Source organism: Hypanus sabinus, chromosome 6, assembly GCF_030144855.1.
Source record: "Hypanus sabinus isolate sHypSab1 chromosome 6, sHypSab1.hap1, whole genome shotgun sequence".
Classification (NCBI taxonomy): Eukaryota; Metazoa; Chordata; class Chondrichthyes; order Myliobatiformes; family Dasyatidae; genus Hypanus; species Hypanus sabinus.
This window is the reverse complement of record NC_082711.1, coordinates 121,146,011-121,168,507: the sequence shown is the minus strand read 5'-3', so window position 1 is coordinate 121,168,507 and position 22,497 is coordinate 121,146,011. Positions and strand designations below refer to the sequence as shown.

At 48.5% G+C, this 22,497-nt stretch overlaps 1 protein-coding gene across 3 annotated transcripts in view; it reads right to left on the bottom strand.

Annotated features, from left to right (window-relative positions):
• Positions 1 to 2,014: 2,014 nt before the first annotated feature.
• Positions 2,015 to 22,497, bottom strand: part of ncstn (nicastrin) — a 42,166-nt gene continuing 21,683 nt past the window's right edge. For all 3 annotated transcript variants that reach the window (XM_059972842.1, XM_059972844.1, XM_059972843.1), the window contains exons 10-17: positions 17,594 to 17,671; positions 15,019 to 15,188; positions 10,340 to 10,442; positions 9,697 to 9,792; positions 6,357 to 6,447; positions 4,097 to 4,251; positions 3,782 to 3,994; positions 2,015 to 2,991 (exon numbers count right to left, since the gene is read on the bottom strand). In XM_059972842.1, the coding sequence (XP_059828825.1) occupies positions 2,869 to 2,991; positions 3,782 to 3,994; positions 4,097 to 4,251; positions 6,357 to 6,447; positions 9,697 to 9,792; positions 10,340 to 10,442; positions 15,019 to 15,188; positions 17,594 to 17,671 (1,029 nt within the window). In that variant the 3' untranslated portion in view covers positions 2,015 to 2,868. The remainder of the gene's footprint in view (positions 2,992 to 3,781; positions 3,995 to 4,096; positions 4,252 to 6,356; positions 6,448 to 9,696; positions 9,793 to 10,339; positions 10,443 to 15,018; positions 15,189 to 17,593; positions 17,672 to 22,497) is intronic.

The window sequence follows — 22,497 nt, the reverse complement described above, 5'->3', positions numbered from 1 at the left end:
GTCACCTTATGGACATAGAATCAGTCTGAGTATAGAAGCTGTCTCAAGTGTTCATGTTTACTGCACTTATTATTATTGTGTTCTTTATCTTTTGTGTTGTTATTGTCAGATCCGGAGTAACAATCATTCTGTTTATTCCTGTACAGAAAATGACATTAAACAAGCTGGATCTTGCATCACCAGATTCTGGAAACACCCTATAAACAGGATTGTTAACATCCTGACTGACAGAGCACAATCTGTAAGGTCAGGCCACCATAGCTCTAGCAGAATTATTCTCAACAAGGCTGCATTTTCAGTCCCCGCTCTGTGGTGAGGTTCACAATTGTGGTGGGTCGTCTGAAATAACAATGAGTCGCAGTACAGGAAGGAGCAGAAGAGGTTAGCTCATGACAAAAACCTCTGCCTCAATATCAACAGGAGAGCTGGTCATAAATTTAAGGGGGTGGGGGAGACGTACACATGCTCCTCTCTACATCAGAGTACAGGTTCAAAGGGTGGAGAGCTTTGAGGTGTGACCATCTCCAACACCCTGTTCCACATTGATGTTAAAGCCAAGAAAGCTCACAACACCTCAGAAAGCTGAAGAAAATTGCATGTTCCTGTTGGCCCTCTACTGACGCTCCACGGAAAGCACCCTCTCCGATGCACCATGTCCCAGTACGGCCACTGCTCTGCACAAGAGGGCAAGAAACTGCAGTCATGGACACGTCACAGAAACCAGCCTGGCCTCCACAGACTCTCTGCCTTGGCAGAGCAGCCAGCAGAATCAAAGAGCTCACCCACCCTAGGCATCCTCTTTGTCCCTCTCCAGTTGGGCAGCAGATAGAAAAGCCTGAAAATATGTTCCACCAGGCCAAAGGACAGCTTCTATCCTGCTGCTGAAATGGTTCCCCAGTACAACAGGCTGGACTCTTCACCTTACTGCACTCTCTCAGTAACTGTTACTCTGCATTCTGTTTAATTTTGCCTTGATCACAGGAACAGAGTGAAAAACATTATCATTTTAGAGGACCTGTCCTGGGCTCAGCACACAAGTGTCATTACAAAGAAAGCTCAGCAACACCTTTACTTCCTTAGAAGTTTGTGAAGATTTAGCATGACATCTGAAACTTTGACGAACTTCTATAGATGTGTGTTGGAGAGTATATTGACTGGTTGCATCACAGCCTGGTATGGAAACACCAATGCCCTTGAGCAGAAAATCTGACAAAATGTAGTGAATTTGGCCTGGTCCATCACAGGTAAAGCCCTCCCCACCACTGAGCACATCTACGTGGAGTGCTGTCACCGAAAGCAGCATCCATCATAAGGGACTTTCACCACCCAGGCCATGCTCTCTTCTCGCTGCTGCCATCAGGAATGGGGTACAGGAGCCTCAAGACCTGCACCACCAGGTTCAGGGACAGTTATTACCTCTCAACCATCAGGAAGGAGGTACAGGAGCCTCAGGACTCACACCTCGCAGAGGGGATAGTTTCACTTAACTTCACTTGCCCCATCATTGACCTGGACTTATTCTCACGAACTCTTTACTTCATCTTCTCCACATTTATTGCTCATTTACTTATTATCATTAATTTTCTCTTCCTTTTGTATTTTGCACAGTTGGCTGTTTTTTGTTTGCACATTGACTGCCCTGTTGGCTGCAGTCTTCTATTAATTCTATTGTGCTTGTATTTACCGTGATTATCCGTTAAGAAAAGCCATTTCAGGGTTGTATTTGGTGCCATATATGTAGTTCGACAATAAATTTACCATATACTTTGAAAGACATATCTTGCTACGTGTCGATAATAAGCCAACTCCAGTCAGAGGACCAACAAGCTAGAGGAAGCACAATGGCTACTTGAGCAGCACTCGTGTTGTTGACCAGGGAGAGAGAGAGAGACAGACATAGCCCCTCCTGAGAATGCATCACCCCCAGAGTCTGATACCAAAACTCCAGCAGTCAAACCATAACCAAAGGAGGCTCAAGTAAGAAAAGAATAGGCATTGATTTAAAAACCATTGCTTGGAGATCAATTGTTATCTTTATTTCCACTATTAAGACATCAGAACACAGTCTCTCATGATATGCTGTGAACCTCAGGACTGGCAATCTGCCCAGCACACTCTGTGAAACTTTGAAGAGCAAAGTTTGATCGCTTCTCACTGAATATCTCCAATGATCCCTGTCATCCATTATCCCATGTGTGAGAGGGCAACCCACAGTGCCCTTCCATGGCTGGTGGGAGTAGTGACCCCATTTTCATCTGCACCCTCTCTGGGGCAGCAGCCGTTAAGTGGGGTGGTCCCAATGTTGATGCCCTGTTTGATTTCTGCATTCCTCGGGGTGGGGGGGGGGGGTTACCATTCTGAGCAGGGCATTCCTCAGGATGGGGCCCCTTTTGATTTCGGCATTCCTAAGTGGGGTGGCAACCATTCTGAGCTCACCATTCCTCAAGATGGATTCCTTTTGATTTGTGTGTGCTCGGAGGGGTGGGGGGGGGGGGGGCAGCCATCTTGCAACAGTGAGCAATGCTCTCAACCTGGAGCTGCTAGATGCCAAATTTTGTCCCATCCCTGCCTCCACCAATCTCCAGGAAGACATAACATACCCAACACAGCTATAGTAATGTTTTCTTAAGTCACCAATCTTCCCCCTATTGCCATCCCCATCTTCCCGCCAATAATAGTCAATTCTCACCTCTCACTCACTTTCCCACCATTACAATGACTCCCTCCCTCACTCTCTTCATCATTCTCTCCCTCTCTGCGCTCACACACACCCACGCTCTCCCTCATACACCCACCCACCCCGCACCATTACAACAACTCCCTCCTCACTCTCTTCACTATTCTGCCTGTTCCCCTCCCTGCCCTCGATCAGTAGGTGACTGAGCTCTGCTCCCGGGGTCCAGAGAAGAGCTCATTGGACTTGGCATTGAGGAAGTAGATGAGCACCATTGAAACGAGGAGCACAGCAATGCCGGTCACCAGCGTGATGATCTGCAGGAAAGGGAAAGAGGTTCAGCAACGATGCTTAACACTGTCTCCATCGCGCTCAGGACTGCGGGTCAGCCATTTGGCCTCTCTTGACTGTACGGGAGCCTCCTCTCACATTGAGTAAGGCAACAGCAGATCTTGTACTTCAACGAGACTGTCTCAGACATTATACTGTCACCCCACAGGCCCTCCACCTCAACCCAGAGATCATCAAAATTCATTTCCATAAATGCCTCGAAAGAAACAAATCTCATGGACTTTGATAAGAAATTCAGTTTCAATTTTGAACACCAGAGCTTCAAGCAACTGTGGTGCCCTGAAGCGCAGGTACCCCGGCCACCTTTGTATGGCATGGTGACTGAGCGGTTAGTACACTGATAAAGATTGGCATCGGGAGCCTGGCTCAATGTGATAAAGATTGATATCAGGAGCCTGGTTCAGGGTGATAAAGATTGGCATCGGGAACCTGGTTCAGGGTGATAAAGATTGGCACCATGCGTCCAGCACCAACATCGCATGCCAACAACTCACTAACCGAACTTGTACATCTCCAGAATGTGCGAGGAAACTGCAGCATCCAGACGGAACCCACACAGTCACAGGGAGACTGTTGACTCCATACAGACTGCAGTGGCAATTGAACTGCAATTGTGTTATGCCAACCACATCACCGTGCAGCACAGCCCCGTCAGAATCACGCAGCAGGCCGCATCCTGCTCCTCAATGCTTGTCCCAGGATAGAGCAAACCAGTGGAGCAGGGGGCTTGTTGGAAAAGGGGAAGGGGGGACCCACCTCCAGCTCCCGGCTGGCCACCAGGAAGATGCGGGCACCAATCTTCTGCCAGCGGCTCTCCGTCCAGGTGGAGTACTCAGTGGAAGCCCAGTCACGCAGCTCAAAGGCCGGTGAGCGGGCTTGTGCCAGCCAGACGTGGTTGCGCACACAGCGCGGGGTGGGCTCACTCGCGTTCTCTGCTCGCCAGCCCTGCACCCAGACGTAATTGAAGAACTGCGGGCAGGAAACAGAGAGGGTGAGGCCAGGTAGATGGACGCGGGGAGCAGCAGACAGCATGGAGGGGACGTGATGCACTGAAGATGGACAGATACTCACTTCGGTGCTGGGATCAGCCCTCTTGTCAGCGTGCCGGCACTGCTCCTCGGTGAGATTGGTGAGGTATCCAGTCAGGTTGGTGAGGACGATCTGCACCAGTCCCGTCGAGAAAGTGGGCTCATTCACTGAGACATAGTAGGAGATGTGGTCCTGTTCTGTGGGGGGAGAAAGGGATGAGGGAGGGGTTGGGGCGGGAGAGAGGGGAGGGGTTGGGGCGGGAGAGAGGGGAGGGGTTGGGGCGGGAGAGAGGGGAGGGGTTGGGGCGGGAGAGAGGGGAGGGGTTGGGGCGGGAGAGAGGGGAGGGGTTGGGGCGGGAGAGAGGGGAGGGGTTGGGGCGGGAGAGAGGGGAGGGGTTGGGGCGGGAGAGAGGGGAGGGGTTGGGGCGGGAGAGAGGGGAGGGGTTGCGGCGGGAGAGAGGGGAGGGGTTGGGGCGGGAGAGAGGGGAGGGGTTGCGGCGGGAGAGAGGGGAGGGGTTGGGGCGGGAGAGAGGGGAGGAGATGGGGCGGGAGAGAGGGGAGGAGATGGGGCGGGAGAGAGGGGAGGAGATGGGGCGGGAGAGAGGGGAGGGGTTGGGGCGGGAGAGAGGGGAGGGGTTGGGGCGGGAGAGAGGGGAGGGGTTGGGGCGGGAGAGAGGGGAGGGGTTGGGGCGGGAGAGAGGGGAGGAGATGGGGCGGGAGAGAGGGGAGGGGATGGGGCGGGAGAGAGGGGAGGGGATGGGGCAGGAGAGAGGGGAGGGGGCAGGAGAGGTGAAGCAAAGAGGGTGGAATGGGAGAGAAGAGTGGGTGGGAAAGTGGGTAGAGGAAAGGTATGGGGGTTGAGGGGAGGATGAGAGGTCGATGAGGAGAATGTGGTAGTGCGTGGGGATTAGGAGAGCAAGAGGGGTTGTGGATGTAGTGGGCGAGGATAGGAGGAGAGTGAATGGGCAGAGGGAGGGGACAGTGAGGATTAACTTGGAGCTATAGTGTTTTGGGTAGAGGTGAGAGCTGTGGGGTGAGGGGGTTACAGCGAGTGTCGGTGTTACTGTGGACGGGCAGAGCCCAGTCTCTGAGCTAGCTGCTGCTGAGTGCAGGCACAGATTTCACTGAACCACCGACACACACACGTGCACACAACCCACACTGAACATACATGTGCACACAACCCACACTGAACATACATGTACACACAACCCACACCGACACACAAATATACACACAACCCACACTGAACACAAACACCAGGCACACAACCCACACCAACACACACGCGTGCACATGACTCACACCGAACACACACATGTGCACAACCCACAGAACACACACGTGTACAACCCACACTGAACACATACAATAGACAATAGGTGTAGAAGTAAATCATTCGGCCCTTCGAGCCTGCACCGCCATTTTGAGATCATGGCTGATCATCTACTATCAATACCCGGTTCCTGCCTTGTCCCCATATCCCTTGATTTCCCTATCCATAAGATACCTATCTAGCTCCTTCTTGAAAGCATCCAGAGAATTGGCCTCTACTGCCTTCCGAGGCAGTGCATTCCAGACACCCACAACTCTCTGGGAGAAGAAGCTTTTCCTTAACTCTGTCCTAAATGACCTACCCCTTATTCTCAAACCATGCCCTCTGGTACTGGACTCTCCCAGCATCTGGAACATATTTCCTGCCTCTATCTTGTCCAATCCCTTAATAATCTTATATGTTGCAATCAGATCCCCCCTCAATCTCAATTCCAGCGTGTACAAGCCCAGTCTCTCTAACCTCTCTGCGTAAGACAGTCCTGACATCCCAGGAATTAACCTTGTGAATCTATGCTGCACTTCTTCTACAGCCAGGATGTCCTTCCTTAACCCTGGAGACCAAAACTGTACACAATACTCCAGGTGTGGTCTCACCAGGGCCCTGTACAAATGCAAGAGTGTACAAATGTACACACAACCCACACTGAACACACACAATGCACACAACCCTCACCAACACATACACACAACCCACACAGAACACATACACACAACCCACACAGAACACATGCACACAACCTACACTGAACACATACACGTGTACACAACCCACACTGAACCCACACATGCACACAACCCTCACCAACGCACACACATGCACACAACCCACACTGAACACACAACACACATGTGGGTGTGCTGGGAGTTATTCGCCAACGTGCCCCAAGGTGATGAAGCACCGTTTTTCCTTAGGAACATTCACGCCCACGGCACCCAGTCCCCAGGGAGATGGGTGCCACAATGCTTACTTTTAAAAACGTCTTTCTTGTCCTGGCTGACGATCGATTGGAACCAGGAATTATTCCAATTGATTATAAATCCATATAACATCCGGGTCACCTGGCAGAAAGAGAGAGGATGCACATTGGGGTCAATGTCAATCCCTCCACCCATGCCCTTGAATATCCCACTCTCTTCACACCCTTTAATCACACTTTGCACAAGACATAGGAACATTATGCCATTCCGCCCACTGAGTCTGCTCTGCCATTCCATCATGGCTGATTTTTTATCCCTCTCAACCCCATTCTCCTGCCTTCTCCCGTAATATCTGATGCCCTGACTAATCAAGAACCTATCAACCTCTGCTTTAAATATACCCAATGACTTGGCCTCCACAGCATCTGTGGCACTGAATTCCACAGGTTCACCACCCTCTGTCTGAAGAAATTCCTCCTCATCTCTGTTCTAAAGGAACAACTCTCAATTCTGAGACTGTTCCCTCTGATCCTAGACTCGCCCACTATAGTAAACATCCTCTCCAAATCCACTATCTGCGTCCTCTGATCCTAGACTCCTCCAGTATAGGAAACATCCTCTCCACATCTACTTTATCTAAGCCTTTCAATATTTCCCATTCTTCTAAACTCCAGCGAGTACAGGCCCAGAGCCATCAAACACTCCTCATATGTTAACCCTTTCATTCCAAGGATAATTCTTGTCAATCACCACTGAACCCTCTCCATTGCCAGCATATCCTTTCTTAGATAAGGCAAAACTGCTCTCAATATGGTCTGACCAAAGCCTTATAAAGCCTCAGCGTCACATGATTGTAATAGCGACACAGTAGTGTGGCGCAGTGTGAAGTGCTTTAGTGATCAACTATTGAGGTTCAATTCCAGCTGTAAGGAGTTTGCATGTTCTCCCCATGACCTAGCCCCTCCCACATCTCAAAAATGTACAAGTTAATGTTCATAAGTTGTGGGCACGTTATGTCAGTGTCAGGAGTGTGCCTAGCACAATTCTCGCTGACTTGATTTGATGCAAACACTGTCTGAGACAAGGTACAAGTAACAAGGTTTTCCTTATTTCCTTTTGCTTTTATTTTGCAGTCCTTTCAAAATGAATGCTAGCATTTGCCTTTCTCACCACTGACTCAACTGCAAATTAACCTTTTGGGAATCCTGCACCTCTGATTTCTGAATGTTCCTTGCTGACTATCAAGAGTGGATGATATAATATTCCCTACTTCCCTTATGAGTGGGTTACAGAGTCAGGGGCGACAACAGAAACCCGAGAACTAACCTATTGGAAATTCTCATGAGGCTCCCAAGCCCCTTCGCACCTGTAGCTGCATTCAATGTGGTGCACCTCTCGCTCCCACCTGCCTCTCAACTCATCCGATCACTGTTTCAGCCTCTGTGCTCTCATCCTCCTACACTTACACGGAGTGCTGTCACAGGAAAGCAGCATCCGTCATTGAGGCCATGTGCTCTTCACTCTGCTGGGTTACAGGAGCCTCACAACCCACACCACCAGGTTCAGGAACAGTTATTACCCCTCAACCATCAGGAAGGAGGTACAGGAACCTCAGGACCCACACGTTGGCTATTTGTCTGTCTTGGCATGTCAGCTTTTTCAGTGATTCCCTGCCTATCCATTTCTGTGTACCTGCCAAAATCTCCGGTTTCCACAATGTCAATTACATTTCTTTCTTTCTCTATGTCTCTCCCTTCCAGGCCAGCCAGCAACCCACCGATTTAACCTCAGCCTAATCACAGGACAATTCACAATGACCATTAACCTGACTGGCAAGGGAGGAGAGCAGGGCACCTGGAGTGGGGGGAGAGGGGGGAGAGGGGGGGGAGAGGGGGGGAGGGGGGGAGAGAGAGAGAGAGAGAGACAGAGAGAGAGACAGAGACAGAGACACACCCACCCACACACAGGAAGAATGTACAGACTTTCTAACAGAGGATATGGGAATTGAAGTCCAATGCCCTGGGCTGGAAGAACACTATGCTGAATGTCAGACACTTGCCATCCTCTGGGCCTACCTGTATGGAGGCTGCTGATTCCAATTACTGTCCAAAAAAATCAGTTCAGTAAATCTCCTCCCCAAGACCCCCAGAGCGATATGGACTAGCCACCTGGCCTGTCAAGTCTGCTCTGCCATTCTATCATGGCTGATTTATTATCCATCTCAACCCAATTCTCCTGCCTCCTGCCCTAACTTTTGATGCCCTGACTAATCAGGTACCTATCATCCACTTATCTGTGTCCTCTGATCCTAGACTCCCCCACTCTAGGAAACAACCTCTCCACATCCATTCTATATAGGCATTTCAGCTTTCAATACCTTTCAATGAGATGCCCCCTCATTCTTCTAAACTTCAGCAAGAATAGGCCCAGAGCCACCAAACTCTCCTCATACGTTAACCTTTTCATTCCTGGAACCTCCTCTCCAATGACAGCACATCTTTTCTTAGATAAGGGGGCCAAAACTGCTCACAATACTCCATGAGGTCTGACCAACGCTTCATAAAGCCTCAACATTACATCCTTGCTCTTATATTCCAGATGTTTTGAAATTAATAGCAACATTGATTGCATTTGCCTTCCCCACCACCTTCAAGTTAACCTTTAGGGAATCCTGCATAGGACTCCCAAGTCCCTTTGTACCTCTGAGTTTTGAATTTTCTCTCCATTTAGAAAATAATTTACATTTTTATTCCATCTACCAAAGTGCATGACCATACATTTCCTGACACTGTATTCCATCTGCTGCTTCTTTGGCCATTCTCCCAATCAGTCCAAATCCTTCTGCAGCCTCCCTACTTCCTCAACACTACCTGCCCCTCTACCTATCTCTGTATTGTCCGCAACTTGCAACAAAGCCATCAATTCTGTCATCCAAATCATTGACATAAAACGGGAAAAGAATTACTTTTAAAAACACCACTAGTCAGCAGCAGCCAAACCTGAGAAGGCCCCCTTTATTCCCACCCTTTGTTATTGTTGTTCCCTGTGGCACTCTGGGCAGCAACTTTGACAATTTTGTCTGTTTCTTATGAGGCCGAGTTGCTAGCTCGATGCTCAACCCGGCGCGAAGTGTGCAAGGAGCTGGCCGGATTTGAACCCAGGATCACTCGCCTCAACCACCAGAGCGGACGCCACTACACCACCAGCCGGCATACCCACTCTTTGCCTCCTGCCAATCAGCCAATCTTCAATCCGTGCTAGTATCTTTCATGTAATACCATGGGCTCTTAGCTTTTTAAGTAACTTTAAGTGTGGGACCTTGCCAAATGCCTTCTGAAAATTGAAGCTCTCCAGTATCTGAAGAATCCTGTGTTTACGAAAGAGTCTTACTGTTTGTGGGTCGGCTGTGATGTTCTCCAGGCTGCCATTGCCTCCCGCCTGTAGATACAATGTTCTCACCACCAGGGTCGCCACATCGGCCAGGGACTGCAAGAGAAAAGAACCACCACGAGTTTGGTCACAGAGAGAACAGAGCACAGAGTCACCAGGAGTGGTTTCATATTTACATGGAGGTTCCTGAAAGAACAATAATATCCCGGGGGTCACTGTGAGGGAGACAATATTCCCAGGGGATCCCTGGGAGGGAGACAGTATTCCCAGAGGCCCCCCTAAGGGGGAATATTATTCCTGGGGGGGGGGTGGGAGTGAGGGTTCTGCAGGTGGGGTATATTATTTCTGGGCAGTCTCCGGGAAGGGGATATTTTTTTCTCAGGGGGTCTCCAGGAGGGAGATAATATTGTTGGGGGGGGGTCCTTGAAAGTGGGATAAGGTTTAATGTTCCCAGTGTTCCCGGGGAGGGGGTAACATTCCAAGGGGTTCCCGGGGAAGGGGAATAATATTCCCAGGGGTCCCGGGAAGAGGGATAATAATTCCATATTTCTGTGGGGAGGGGTGGGAATCTGGGATTGGTTAATGGTTCACAGGAATGTCCTGGGACGGTTTAATATTTGCAGGCGTTGCTGGTCTCTCCTACCTTTGCCGTGTCTGTGATGTGATTCAGTGCTTCCTCAGGAGTGAGACCATCTGGGTAATGCAGTCCAATGTTTTCGGCCAAGTCATAAACACTCTGGTAGTACCTGGGAAAATTGGAACTTGAACGGTTATCGTTATCACGGAAGCAAGCTCAATCCCTTTCGTCCAGTCTTCCTTTGCCTACATTCCCAAGTGCCCATTTTATACAACAAAGAACATGAGAGCACAGTTCAGCCCCTGTTGTGCCAACCTTAGAACTGAAGTTCAAGTTTAATTTTGTTCAAGTTCAATAATGGCCAAATAAAACAGTTCCTCTGGGGCCAAGGTGTAAGACACATTACCAACAGCACACAACACACAGCACATTTGATTACGATTTCAGAAATACATAATCAAAGACCCTGAGACTATAGAATGTCCTGGACCAACTTACTCTTCCACTGAGAAGACACTGGAGAGCAGCACCGAGCGAGCACCCGAGAGCAGCACTTATTCCAAGATTAATCTAACCCTTCCCTCTCTTAGTCCTCCATTTTTTCTAACATCCATGTGCCTATCTAAGAGTCTCTTAAATGCCCCCTAATTAATTTGCCTCTACTACCTCTTGGTAAAATGTTCCACAGACCCGCCACTTTTGTGTATAAAACTTACCTCTGACTTTACCCCTATATATTGTCTTCGATCACCTCAAAATTATGGCCCCTCTCATTAGCCATTTCCATCCTGGGAAAAAGTCTCTGGCTGTCCACTCTATTTAGGCCTCTTATCATCTTGTCCACATCTATCAAGTCATCTCTCATGACTCGAAAGAAAAAGCCCTTGCTTGCTCAATCTTTCTTCATAAGACATGCTCTCCAATCCAGGCAGCATTCTGGTAAACGTCCTCTGCACTGTCTCTGGAAGTTCCACATATTCTCAGTGTGGTCTAAGCACGGTTTTATAGAGGGGCAACTTTACCTCATGGCTCTTGAATTCAATCTGACTAACGAAGGCCACATACCAGACATCTTTTTAACTACCCTATCATTTCGCGCAGCAAGTTGAGAGATTGATGGACATGGTCCTGAGTGGCAGACAATGAGATCCTGAAGCCACATGAAGACATGGTCTGAGGGGAGGTATTGGCGGATTGATGTTATTATAATCAGCGAACTTTTGCTTGACATCTGTCACCATCCACCCCCACTTTCCCTGCTAGCTACCACCTCCTTCTCTTGACCACCGCTTCAATGTTTCTACTGAGCTAGTGCAATACTGTGGTTCCCAAAGGGGCTGAGGGGCGGGATACCCTGTGCTCAATGACAAGAATGGGAGCAGGAGTGGGCCTGCTCCGTCACCGGGCACCGCCCAGTGGTTCACAACCAATCAATTAACCCAGTAACCAGAGCGCCAGAGAAAACGTGCCGCACACGGGAAGGAATGTACAAGCTTGCTTACTGAGCAACTCCGATGCTCTGAACTGTAATAACACAGTGCTATTTGCTACTCTGCTGTGCTGACCATACTGTGTTCTATGTGTGGACTCAGCTCCACATACCCATCTTTTCCCCATAACCATAATTCCCGTTCTGCAAAAATCTGTCTGTGTCTTAAATATATTTCGCAAGGAAGCCTCTACTGGGTGGAGAGTTCCACAGATTCACTACTCTCTGGGAGAAGCAGTTCCTCATCTCCATCCCAAATCTACTCCCCAGGATCCTGATAGTCCTGAAAGACCTGCTTTGTCGTGGTTTGCAGGCTTGTGTGCCTCATTGACCTGGAGGGCGATGTTGGCTGGAGTCAGGGTCACCCATGTCAAACAGGTGGCATGAGTGTGGACTGATGCGGGTGGATTGAGTGGTCCACCGGTCATCCAGGGTCAGAGGTAACAACCCTGACTGGTAAAACAGAAGTGTACGGAAAGAGCAATGAAGAACACTTTTACACCCGAGTGCAATGCAATTCCTGCGTCTCCATCCAGTACTTGCATGACTAACAGGAGTGAAAACTGAGAGGAAGCTTCTGACAGGATGAAGGAAGTCCAAGACTGGTTTCTGGAAGGATAGCCAAGGACAGACAGAGATGGAGGACATTCATTGCTGTCCTAAATTACAGTTTAGGAAGCTGGACTGTGACTCTCCTCGGTCGACCCCAAGGCCATTCCCCCCATCTAAAAGGCCCTCAGTTGCCTGGGTGATTGTAACTACAATAACTCCCGGGAAGCTTAACACTGTCTCTAGACAAAACTCTTACTCCTGTTTGGCTCCGTGACCTCTACCACCAAGGTCAAGGTTCACGAGAATGTTTTAAGGAATGTGTGAGGAACTTTTGATGGCTCTGGCCTGTACTCACTGAGGTTTGGAAGGGTGAAGGGGAGGGGTCTCATTGAAATCTATCGATTATTTGAAGGGAGACAGAGTGGATGTGGAGAGGATGTTTCCTATAGTGGGTGAGTCTAGGACCAGAGAAAACAGAGTGGATGTGGAGAAGATGTTTCCTACAGTGGGAGAGTTCAGGACCAGAGGGCACAGTCTAAGAAGAGGGATGCCCCTGAAAAACAGAGATGAGGAGGAATTTATTTTTTAGCTAAAGGGTGGATGGTGTATCTGGAAGGAATGGCAAAGTGGAGTTGATGGGATGAATGGCCATATTCTGTTCCTCTGCCTGATGGACTTACGGTCTAAACTAGTGGTCGCCAACCTGTCGATAGTGATCGACTGGTCGATCTTTGAGACTTACCCAGTAGATCCCGAAAAAAAAAGAAAAAGAAATACACAAATACTGTTGAGAGATTGTTTCCGGGTTGCGGGGTTTTGGTTCTGTTCTTTCTGCCCGGTGCACATGTGTGTAGCTCCCCCGCCACACACTACAGTGTACTTCAGTGGTCCCCAACCACCGGGCCATGAGGAAACGAAATGAGTCAGTTGCACCTTTCCTCATTCCCTGTCCCGCCACTGTTGAACTTGAATACACACGGGGTTATTACCCACGCACGTCAGGGATCACTGATTGGCCTTGAGTAACTGGCCGACTCGTGTGGCCGGCAATAAATGCCACTGCTACTGGCCTGGAGCGCGGACAGATGGGTGCTGCCTCTAAACCTGTTCACCACACCGAATGTTAATGGAGAACCCAGTGCTAAAATATTCGCAGATGACCTAATTCGGGCTCAGGGATTCGTAAGTAGCAGAGCAGCTACCTCGCTGTGATCTACTGAAACAAACTTTTGTCGGCCGATAGATCCTACGGGGGGGGGGTGGGGGGGCGCCCTGTCACACACCTCAGTTGGTCGGTGGCTCTCTCCGGACTGCGACCGCCGCGGCCCTGGTATGGGAACAGCCGCAGCTGGCCAAGGCGTCTGGCAGGCGGGAGCGAGGCTGTCTAATGAGACAATGAAGCCCTCAAAACTGCTTCGGTACCAAGTCCAAGCACCCTGCACTTAAAGACAAACTCATTGAGTTTTTTCCCAGCGGAAAAAACATGAACAAGCAGGACAGAAGCTAAGTGCCAAGAGCCACATAACCTAAATTGCGGAACAGACTGAACATAAGAAACCTGCTTCGAGTATCGCTGTATTCCGGTCGTGTTTAACACCCCCCCACCCCTGTCAGCTGGTTCGCAAGAATACTGTCAGTATTAAACCGGTCTGCAAAAAGGGTGACCCTTGGTGCTCATACATTATTTCTACTTCTGGGTTGTGGGGTTTTACTTCTGGTCTTTTCTGCCCCGGTGCGCATGCATATAACCAATAGATTTGGAGTCCATCTGGCCTTTCACTAAGGCAAGGTAGGGGATTGTGGGCTTCAAAAGGTTGGTGACCACTAGTCTAAACCAGCATCTCAGGTTCCCCTGAATGGAAGAGAGATCACTGGTGCCTCATTGTCAGTGAGTCTCAGCACTGAACTTGCCCAACAGCTGCAGTGGGATGGCACAAATGCGAAGCTGGGTCAGATGTGCAGGTCACACATTTACTCCCACCCAACTGAGCCATCAGCTGCACCTTCCTGTCACAGACATCAGAAAACAGGTGCCGAGGACAGAGACCAGTAATGCTGAGTCAATACTGAGGACAAGGCCTGCTGACCTCTCCATCAGGTCAGCAATCCCCAGATCCACAGGTCATGGATTATGGTTGTGGTCCAGGTCTGTTGAAGGGAACATGAGGGGGAACTTCACTCAGTGGGCAGTGAGAGGGGGAACGAGCTGCAGTGGAAGTGGTGAATGCGAGTTTGATTTTGATAGCTACATGGATGGGAGGCAGATGTAGGGCTATGGCCTGGGTGCAGGTCAATGGGATGAGGCAGATTAGTAGCTTGGCATGGAGTGGATGGGCTGAGGGGCCTGTTTCTAAGCTGAAGTGGTTGAATGACACTGTGGGCTCAGCACGTTGGCACCGGGGGAGTAGCCACACTTGCGGGCTGTCTGCAGCACACCCACAGACTGTGTAGGTTGTTAAACAAGGCATTCACTGAATGTTTGGATGTAAATGTGATGAATACAGGTAATCATTGGTGGAGGGTCAATTTCTTTATCTGTCTGCTCCAGCACGTCAGACCCTGAAGGAGGAAAATGGGAATGTCAAGAAACTCACAGCTGAACCCAACAATGGGCCTGCCGAAACCCAGCATGCACAGCAGCACAGAAAGTGGCCTATCCTTGAGGTTGCAGCGGGAGGATGACGTGTGGCTTCCTGCTGCGTACCTGTTGGTGAAGCTGCCCTGGTGGTCAGTGAGCACGGCCCCAGGGATGCTCCTGGCGCGCAGAAACCTCTGGAAGGACGACGGAGGTAGCGGCTGGCTCTGGTTTGGCTGCTGGATGCTGATGTTCAGTCCCATCTTGCTTCCTGAGAGGGATCTTAGCAGCTCCTGAACCTGCAGCCAGGAGAAATTAAAAACAGGTCATTGTAGCGCAGAAGACCACTCAGCCCATCCACGAGTTCTGTATGGTGACTTGGGCAAAATTGAATCCGTCATGTGTCCACGCATCACCCAGTTGTAATGAAACAGCAGAAGGCTACGCTGCAGCTTTATAAACCTTACGCAGAGCATTATAGACGAGTCCAGTCTCCCCCATTACATGAGTGATGTCGAGGCAAGTTTTTCAGCACAGAGAGTGAGAGTACTGGGTACTGGTGGTAGCAACAGACACATCAGGGACATTGCAGATTTTTTTTAGACAGCCACTTGAATGGGAGTGAAAGAGAAGGATACAGATACTGGGAAGGCCAAAGTAATTAGATTAGTTGGCATTGGATTGCTAATTTACTTGGTTCAGCTCCACATTGAGAGCCAAAGACCTGGGCCTGTTCCTGTGCTGTACTCTTCCATGTTCTAATGTTCTAATGATGAATATCACAACGTTCTCCGCAAACCACATCGGACACACTCCCTGAACTGACCCTCTCTCCTCGTCACCTGAGACAGGAGAATCAGAGGAGTTCACTCAGTCCAAGTGATCCTGCTTCCTCGTGACCTGTCATAAGAGAACTAGAGGGGTCCACTCTCCCTGAACTGACCCTCCTCGTGACTAGTACTGAGAGAACCAGAGGGGTCCACTCTCCCTGAACTGACCCTCCTCGTGACATGTGTCAGGAGAACCAGAGGGGTCCACTCTCCCTGAACTGACCCTCCTCGTGACATGTGTCAGGAGAACCAGAGGGGTTCACTCTCCCTGAACTGATCCTCCTGTTGACTCGTACTGAGAGAACCAGAAGGGTTCACTCTCCCTGAACTGACCCTCTCTTCTCGTGACCTGTGTCAGGAGAACCAGAGGGGTTCACTCTCCCTGAACCATCCCTCTCTCCTCGTGACCTGTGACAGGAGAACCAGAGGGGTTCACTCTCCTTGAACTGACCATCCTCGTGATCTGTGTCAGGAGAACTAGAGGGGTTCACTCTCCTTGAACTAACCCTCTCTCCTCGTGCCTGTGACAGGAGATCTAGAGGGGATCACTCTCCCTGAACTGATCTTCCTGTTGACTCGTACTGAGAGAACCAGAAGGGTTCACTCTCCCTGAACTGACCCTCCTTATGACCTGTGTCAGGAGAACTAGAGGGGTTCACTCTCCCTGAACTGACCCTCCTCGTGACATGTGATAAGAGAACTAGAGGGGTTCACTCTCCCTGAACTGACCGTCCTCGTGACCTGTGATAGCAGAACCAGAGGGGTTCACTCTCCCTGAACTGACCCTCCTCGTGTCATGTGTCAGGAGATCCAGAGGGGGTTAACTCTCCCTGAACTGACTCCCTCTCCTCGTGACCCGTTTCAGGAGAACCAGAGGGTTCCACTCTCCCTGAACTGACCCTCCTCGTGACATGTGTCAGGAGAACCAGAGGGGTTCACTCTCCCTGAACTGACCCTCCTCGTGACCTGTGATAAGAGAAATAGAGGGGTTCACTCTCCCTGAACTGACCGCCCTCGTGACCTGTGATAGCAGAACTAGAGGGGTTCACTCTCCCTGAACTGACCCTCCTCGTGACCTGTGATAGCAGAACCAGAAGGGTTCACTCTCCCTGAATTGACCCTCTCTCCTCGTGACCTGTGATAGCAGAACCAGAAGGGTTCACTCTCCCTGAATTGACCCTCTCTCCTCGTGACCTGTGATAGCAGAACCAGAAGGGTTCACTCTCCCTGAACTGACCCTCCTTGTGACTTGTGTCAGGAGAACCAGAGGGGTCCACTCTCCCTGAACTGACCCCCTCTCCTCGTGACCCATTTCAGGAGAACCAGAGGGGTTCACTCTCCCTGAGCTGACCCCCTCTCCTCGTGACCTGTGACAGAACCAGAGGGGTTCACTCCCCCTGAACGGACGCTCTCTCCTCGTGTCCTGTGACAGGAGAACTAGAGGGGTTGACTCTCCCTGTACTGACCGTCCTCGTGACCTGTGTCAGGAGAACTAGAGGGATTGACTCTCCCTGAATTGACCGTCCTCGTGACCTGTGTCAGCAGAACCGGTGGGGGTTCACGCTCCCTGAACTGACCCACTCTCCTCGTGACCTGTGAGAGGAGAACCAGAGGGGTTCACTCTCCCTGAACTGACCTTCATCGTGACCTGTGTTAGGAGAACTGGTGGGGGTTCACGCTCCCTGAACTGACCCTCTCTCCTCGTGACCTGTGACAGGAGAACCAGAGGGGTTCACTCTCCCTGAACTGACCCTCCTCGTTACTAGTACTGAGAGAACCGGACGGGTACAAGCAGTGGTTGGGGAGTTTGGGTCACCTGTAGGGGACTGCAGGCCATCCTGCCCCAGAAGCCAGTAGGCCAAGGACCATCTTACCTGTCTGTGCACTGTGGTATTGCGCAGTGACACCGGATCGGTGTGTGCCCAGATCTCTGATGCTGTTCCGATGCCAACCTGAAATTTAAATACATCACACAGTTGGAATTCACCCATCTGTCGCCACTGTCCCCTGGTTTATACATTCTCTACTACCCCAGTGCCTCTAATCTCTCCATGGGCTCCTGGGTCTGTGAAGATCTCTCTTGGAGCCAAAATACTGCGGCAATTACTGAGGTGCAACAGTGGCTACAGTTCATTAGGGTGTTAAGGAGAATCGGTGTGTCACCAAAAGTACTCGTAAATCTCCATTTATGTTCTGAGGAGAGCATTCTGACAGGGTGCATCACCGTCTGGTGTGAGGGGTGACTGTACAGGATCGGAAAAAGCTGCCGAAAGCTGTATACTCAGCTCATTTCATCATGGGCAGTGGCCTCCCCAGCATCGAGGACACCTTCAACAAGCCATGCTTCAAAAAGATAGGACCGCATCACCCATGACATGCCCTCTTCTTATTGACCATGAGACCATAAGACATAGGAGCAGAACTAGGCCATTTGGCCCATCAAATCAGGTCCACCATTCAATCATGGCTCATCATCTTTTTACTCCCCCCTCAGTCCAAACTTCCCAGCCTTTTCCCAGTAACCTTTGATGCCATGTCCAATCAAGAACCTATCGATCTCTGTCTTAAATACACCCAATGACCTGGCCTCCACAGCTGCCTGTGGTAATAAATTCCACAAATTTACCACCCTCTGGCTAAAGAAATTTCTCAACGTCTCGTTTTAAATGGACACCCCTCTACCCTGAGGCTGTGCCCGCTTGTCCTCAACTCACCCACAACGGGAAACATCCTTTACACTTCTACTCTGTTTGGTTCTTCCAACATATGAAAGGCTTCAATGAGACTCCTCCCCTGCCTCCTTCATCCTTCTAAATCCCAGTGAGTACAGACCCAGAACTATCAAATGTTCCTCATATGATAACCCTTTCAGTCCTGGAATCATCCTTGTGAACCTCCTCTGGACCCTCTCCGATGCCAGCACATCTTTTCTAAGATGAGGGGCCCAAAAATGTTCACAATACTCAAGGTATTGGATAGGGTGGTAAAGAATGCTTTTGGTATTCTGGCCTTTATAAATCAGAGCATTGAGCATAGGAGTTGGGATGTAACGTTAAAATTGTTAAAGGCATTGGTAAGGCTGAATTTGGAGTATTGTGCACAGTTCTGGTCGAATTATAGGAAAGATATCAACAAAATAGAGAGAAGATTTACTAGAATGTTACCTGGGTTTCAGCACCTAAGTTACAGAGAAAGGTTGAACAAGTTAGGTCTTTATTCTTTGGAACGCAGAAGGTTGATGGGGGACTTGATAGAGGTATTTAAAATGAGGGGGATAGATTGAGTTGATGTGGATAGGCTTTTTCCATTGAGAGTAGGGGAGATTCAAACAAGAGGACATGAGTTGAGAGTTAGTGGGCAAAAGTTTAAGGGCAACCCGAGAGGGAATTTCTTTACTCAGAGAGTGGTAGCTGTGTGGAATGAGCTTCCAGTAGAAGTGGTAGAGGCAGGTTTGGTACTGTCATTTAAAGTAAAATTAGATAGGTATATGGATATGAAAAGAATGGAGGGTTATGGTCTGAGTGCAGGGCAGTGGGACTAGGTGAGTGTAAACATCGGCACTGACTAGAAGGGCCAAGATGGCCTGTTTCCGTGCTGTAATTGTTATATGGTTATAAGGTGAGGCCTCACCAGTGACTTATAAAGCCACAGCATCACATCTTTGCTCTTATATTCTAGACCTCTTGAAATGGATGCTAACATGGCATTTGCCCTCTTCAACAGTGACCCAACCTGCAAGTTAACCTTCACGTTGTTCTGCACAAGATCTCCCAAGCACCTTTGCATATCAGATTTTTGGATTTTCTCCCCATTCAGAAAACAATCTCCAAATTTACTTCTTCTACCAAAGTGCATGACCATACATTTTCCAACACTGTATTTCATTTGCCACTTTCTTGCCCATTCTCCTTATCTGTCTAAGTCCTTCTGCAGCCTTCTTGTCCCTCTACCAATCTTCGTTTCTGCAAACTTGGCAACAAAGCCATCTAGCCAAGTCTATCATCTAGCAAACAAGAGGAAATCTGCAGATGCTGGAAATTCAAGCAACACACACAAATGCTGGTGGAACATAGCAGGTCGGGCAGCATCTATAGGAGAAGCACTGCCGAAGGGTCTTGGCGCGAAACGTTGACAGTGCTTCTCCTATAGATGCTGCCTGGCCTGCTGTGTTCCACCAGCATTTGTGTGTGTTGCTGGTCTATCGTCTAAATCATCAACATACAGCATAAAAAGAAGCAGTCCCAACACCAACCCCTGTGGAACACCACTAGTCACTGGCAACCAACCAGAAAAGGATCCTTTTATTCCCACTCACTGCCTCTTACCAAACAGCCAATGTTCGAACCATGTAGTAACTTTCCTGTAATACCATGGGCTGTTAACTTGGTAAGCAGCCTCATATGTGATACCTTCCAAAGGCCTTCTGGAAGTCAAAATATACAACACTCACTGCATCCCTTTTATCTATCCTTGTAATCTCCTCAAAAAATTCCAACAGGTTCATCAGGCAAGATTTTTCCTTAAGGAAGCTGCGCTGACTTTATCCCACCTTGTCCTGTGTCACAAGTAGTCCATCACCTCATCCTTAACAATAGACTCCACCATTTTCCCTACCACTGAGGTCAGGCTAACTGGTCTATAATTTCCTTTCTGAAAGAATGGAGTGACATTTGCAATTTTACAGTCCTCTAGAACCATGCCAGAGTCTAATGATTTTTGAAAGATCATTACTAATGATCTCTACAATCTCTAATGCTGCCTCTTTCAGAACCCTAGGGTGCAGTTCCTCTGGTCCAGGTGACTTATGTACTTTTAGGTCTTTCAGCTTTTTGAGCACCTTCTCTCTTGTAATGTAACTGCACTCACTTCCCTTCAACACCTGGCACACTGCTAGTGTCTTCCATTGTAAAGTCTGATGCAAAATACTCATTTAGTTCATCTGCCACCTCCTTGTCCCACGTTATTATTTCTCTGGTCTCATTTTCTAACAGTCCCATATCCACTCTCAGCTCTCTTTTATTTTTGATATACATGGAAAAGCTGTTTCTATCCACCCTGATATTGATTGCTTGCTAGCTTGCTTTCATATTTCATCTTTTACCTCCTAATGATGCTTTTAGTTGCTCTCTAAACCTTTGCAACCTGTTCATATTCTATACCTTCACAGTATGATCCGGGCCAATTCTGACCGGGCCCAAGAATCCCCTCATAACAAGTCTCTATACCAGGCATGGGCAAACTACGGCCCGGGGGCCATATGCAGCCCGTTAAGCTTTTTAATCCGGCCCGCAGAACTTGATGAAATTATATTAATAAACCTTGTTATCGTTTTTTCCCCGCAATTCTGGCGTTTTCCCAATAGATGACGCACTCTATATACATTGACCTTTGTTGAGGTGCAGCGTATTACTCCACATTTGCGCTTTACTCTTTGTTCGGCTCGACCTATTTGTGCGAACAGGCATTCAGCGTCATGAACATCAACAAAGCCAGCCACAGATCCAAGTTAACTGACCAACACCTCAGATCCACCCTGAGAATCGCCACAACAAAACTAAGTCCAGACTTTGATGCGCTGGCTAAAAAGGGAGACCAACAACACTGTTCCCACTGAAATTAAAAATAAGTTTCTTCGTTGTGTTATGTAAAAAATGCATTTGAAAATATTTTTTTCAATAAGCCTTACATGTTACATGTCATTTCTGTTAAGTGATGGACATGAGTAGTGCGCAGGTGCACGTACGTTCTCAAAATAAAAAATGCGCTCCAGATCAAATAACACGCTTCGCATACTGGCGCGCTGTCATTGTTCTGGTCGTTGTTGAGTTTTGGCACAGGGGACAATTGAATAAGAAGGAGCAGGACAAGAAGACCTGCATCTCCTACCGTTTTTGAAATAAAGACAGTCAGGAGGAGAGTGATGAAGATAATATCTTGAAGGATAACAGAATTTTCAGTGTTTTAAAATAATAACTGTTACTATTAAAAAAAAGCTGTATTTTATTCATTTAATTTTCAGTGTTTTAAAAGTCATTTCAATAAATAGCTAAATACCATGGGACTTCAAAGACAGATATTTTGTTGTAATGAATTTGTTCATTTTCAATTGAAATTAAAGCACATGTTTTCTATATATCCCATGATATTTTATTTTCTCTTTTGAGGTGTATTACCAAAACACTCCGTCCATCTGCTCCTGGTCCGGCCCACCTGTCAAATTTTAGAACCCTTTGTGGCCCACAAGTCAAAAAGTTTGCCCACCCCTGGTCTATACCAAATTTTGAACCACAGACCTATTTAGAATGTATAAATAGCCTATCTGACATTAATAAATGGGTGATTAATCTTTAATTAATGTTTCAGAGATCTAAAATCCATTTCAATAAGGGTCAAATTTGACCCAGAACAGCCTCAATGTACAAAAATTTGTAGCACCTGTACAAAAGTATGAAATTTTAAAATACTTTTTTTTGCGGATTTGGGGACACTTTAGGAAAAGTCATCAAATTTCAGCTAAAAATAACATTTAGGGTGTCAAATGTCAAAACGGGTCAAATTTGACCAGAATAGTATGTAAGGGTTAAAAGCTTCCCAATCCTCTGTCTTCCTACTAGTATTTGCATTGTTATATGCTCTCTTTTTTGCTTTTATATTAGCTTTAACTGCCCTTGCCAGCCAGGATTTTGCCATTTGAGTAGTTTTTTTTGGGAATACATCTTTCCTACACCTTCCCCTTTTTCCCCCCAGAAACTCAAGCCATTGCTGCTCTGCTGACATC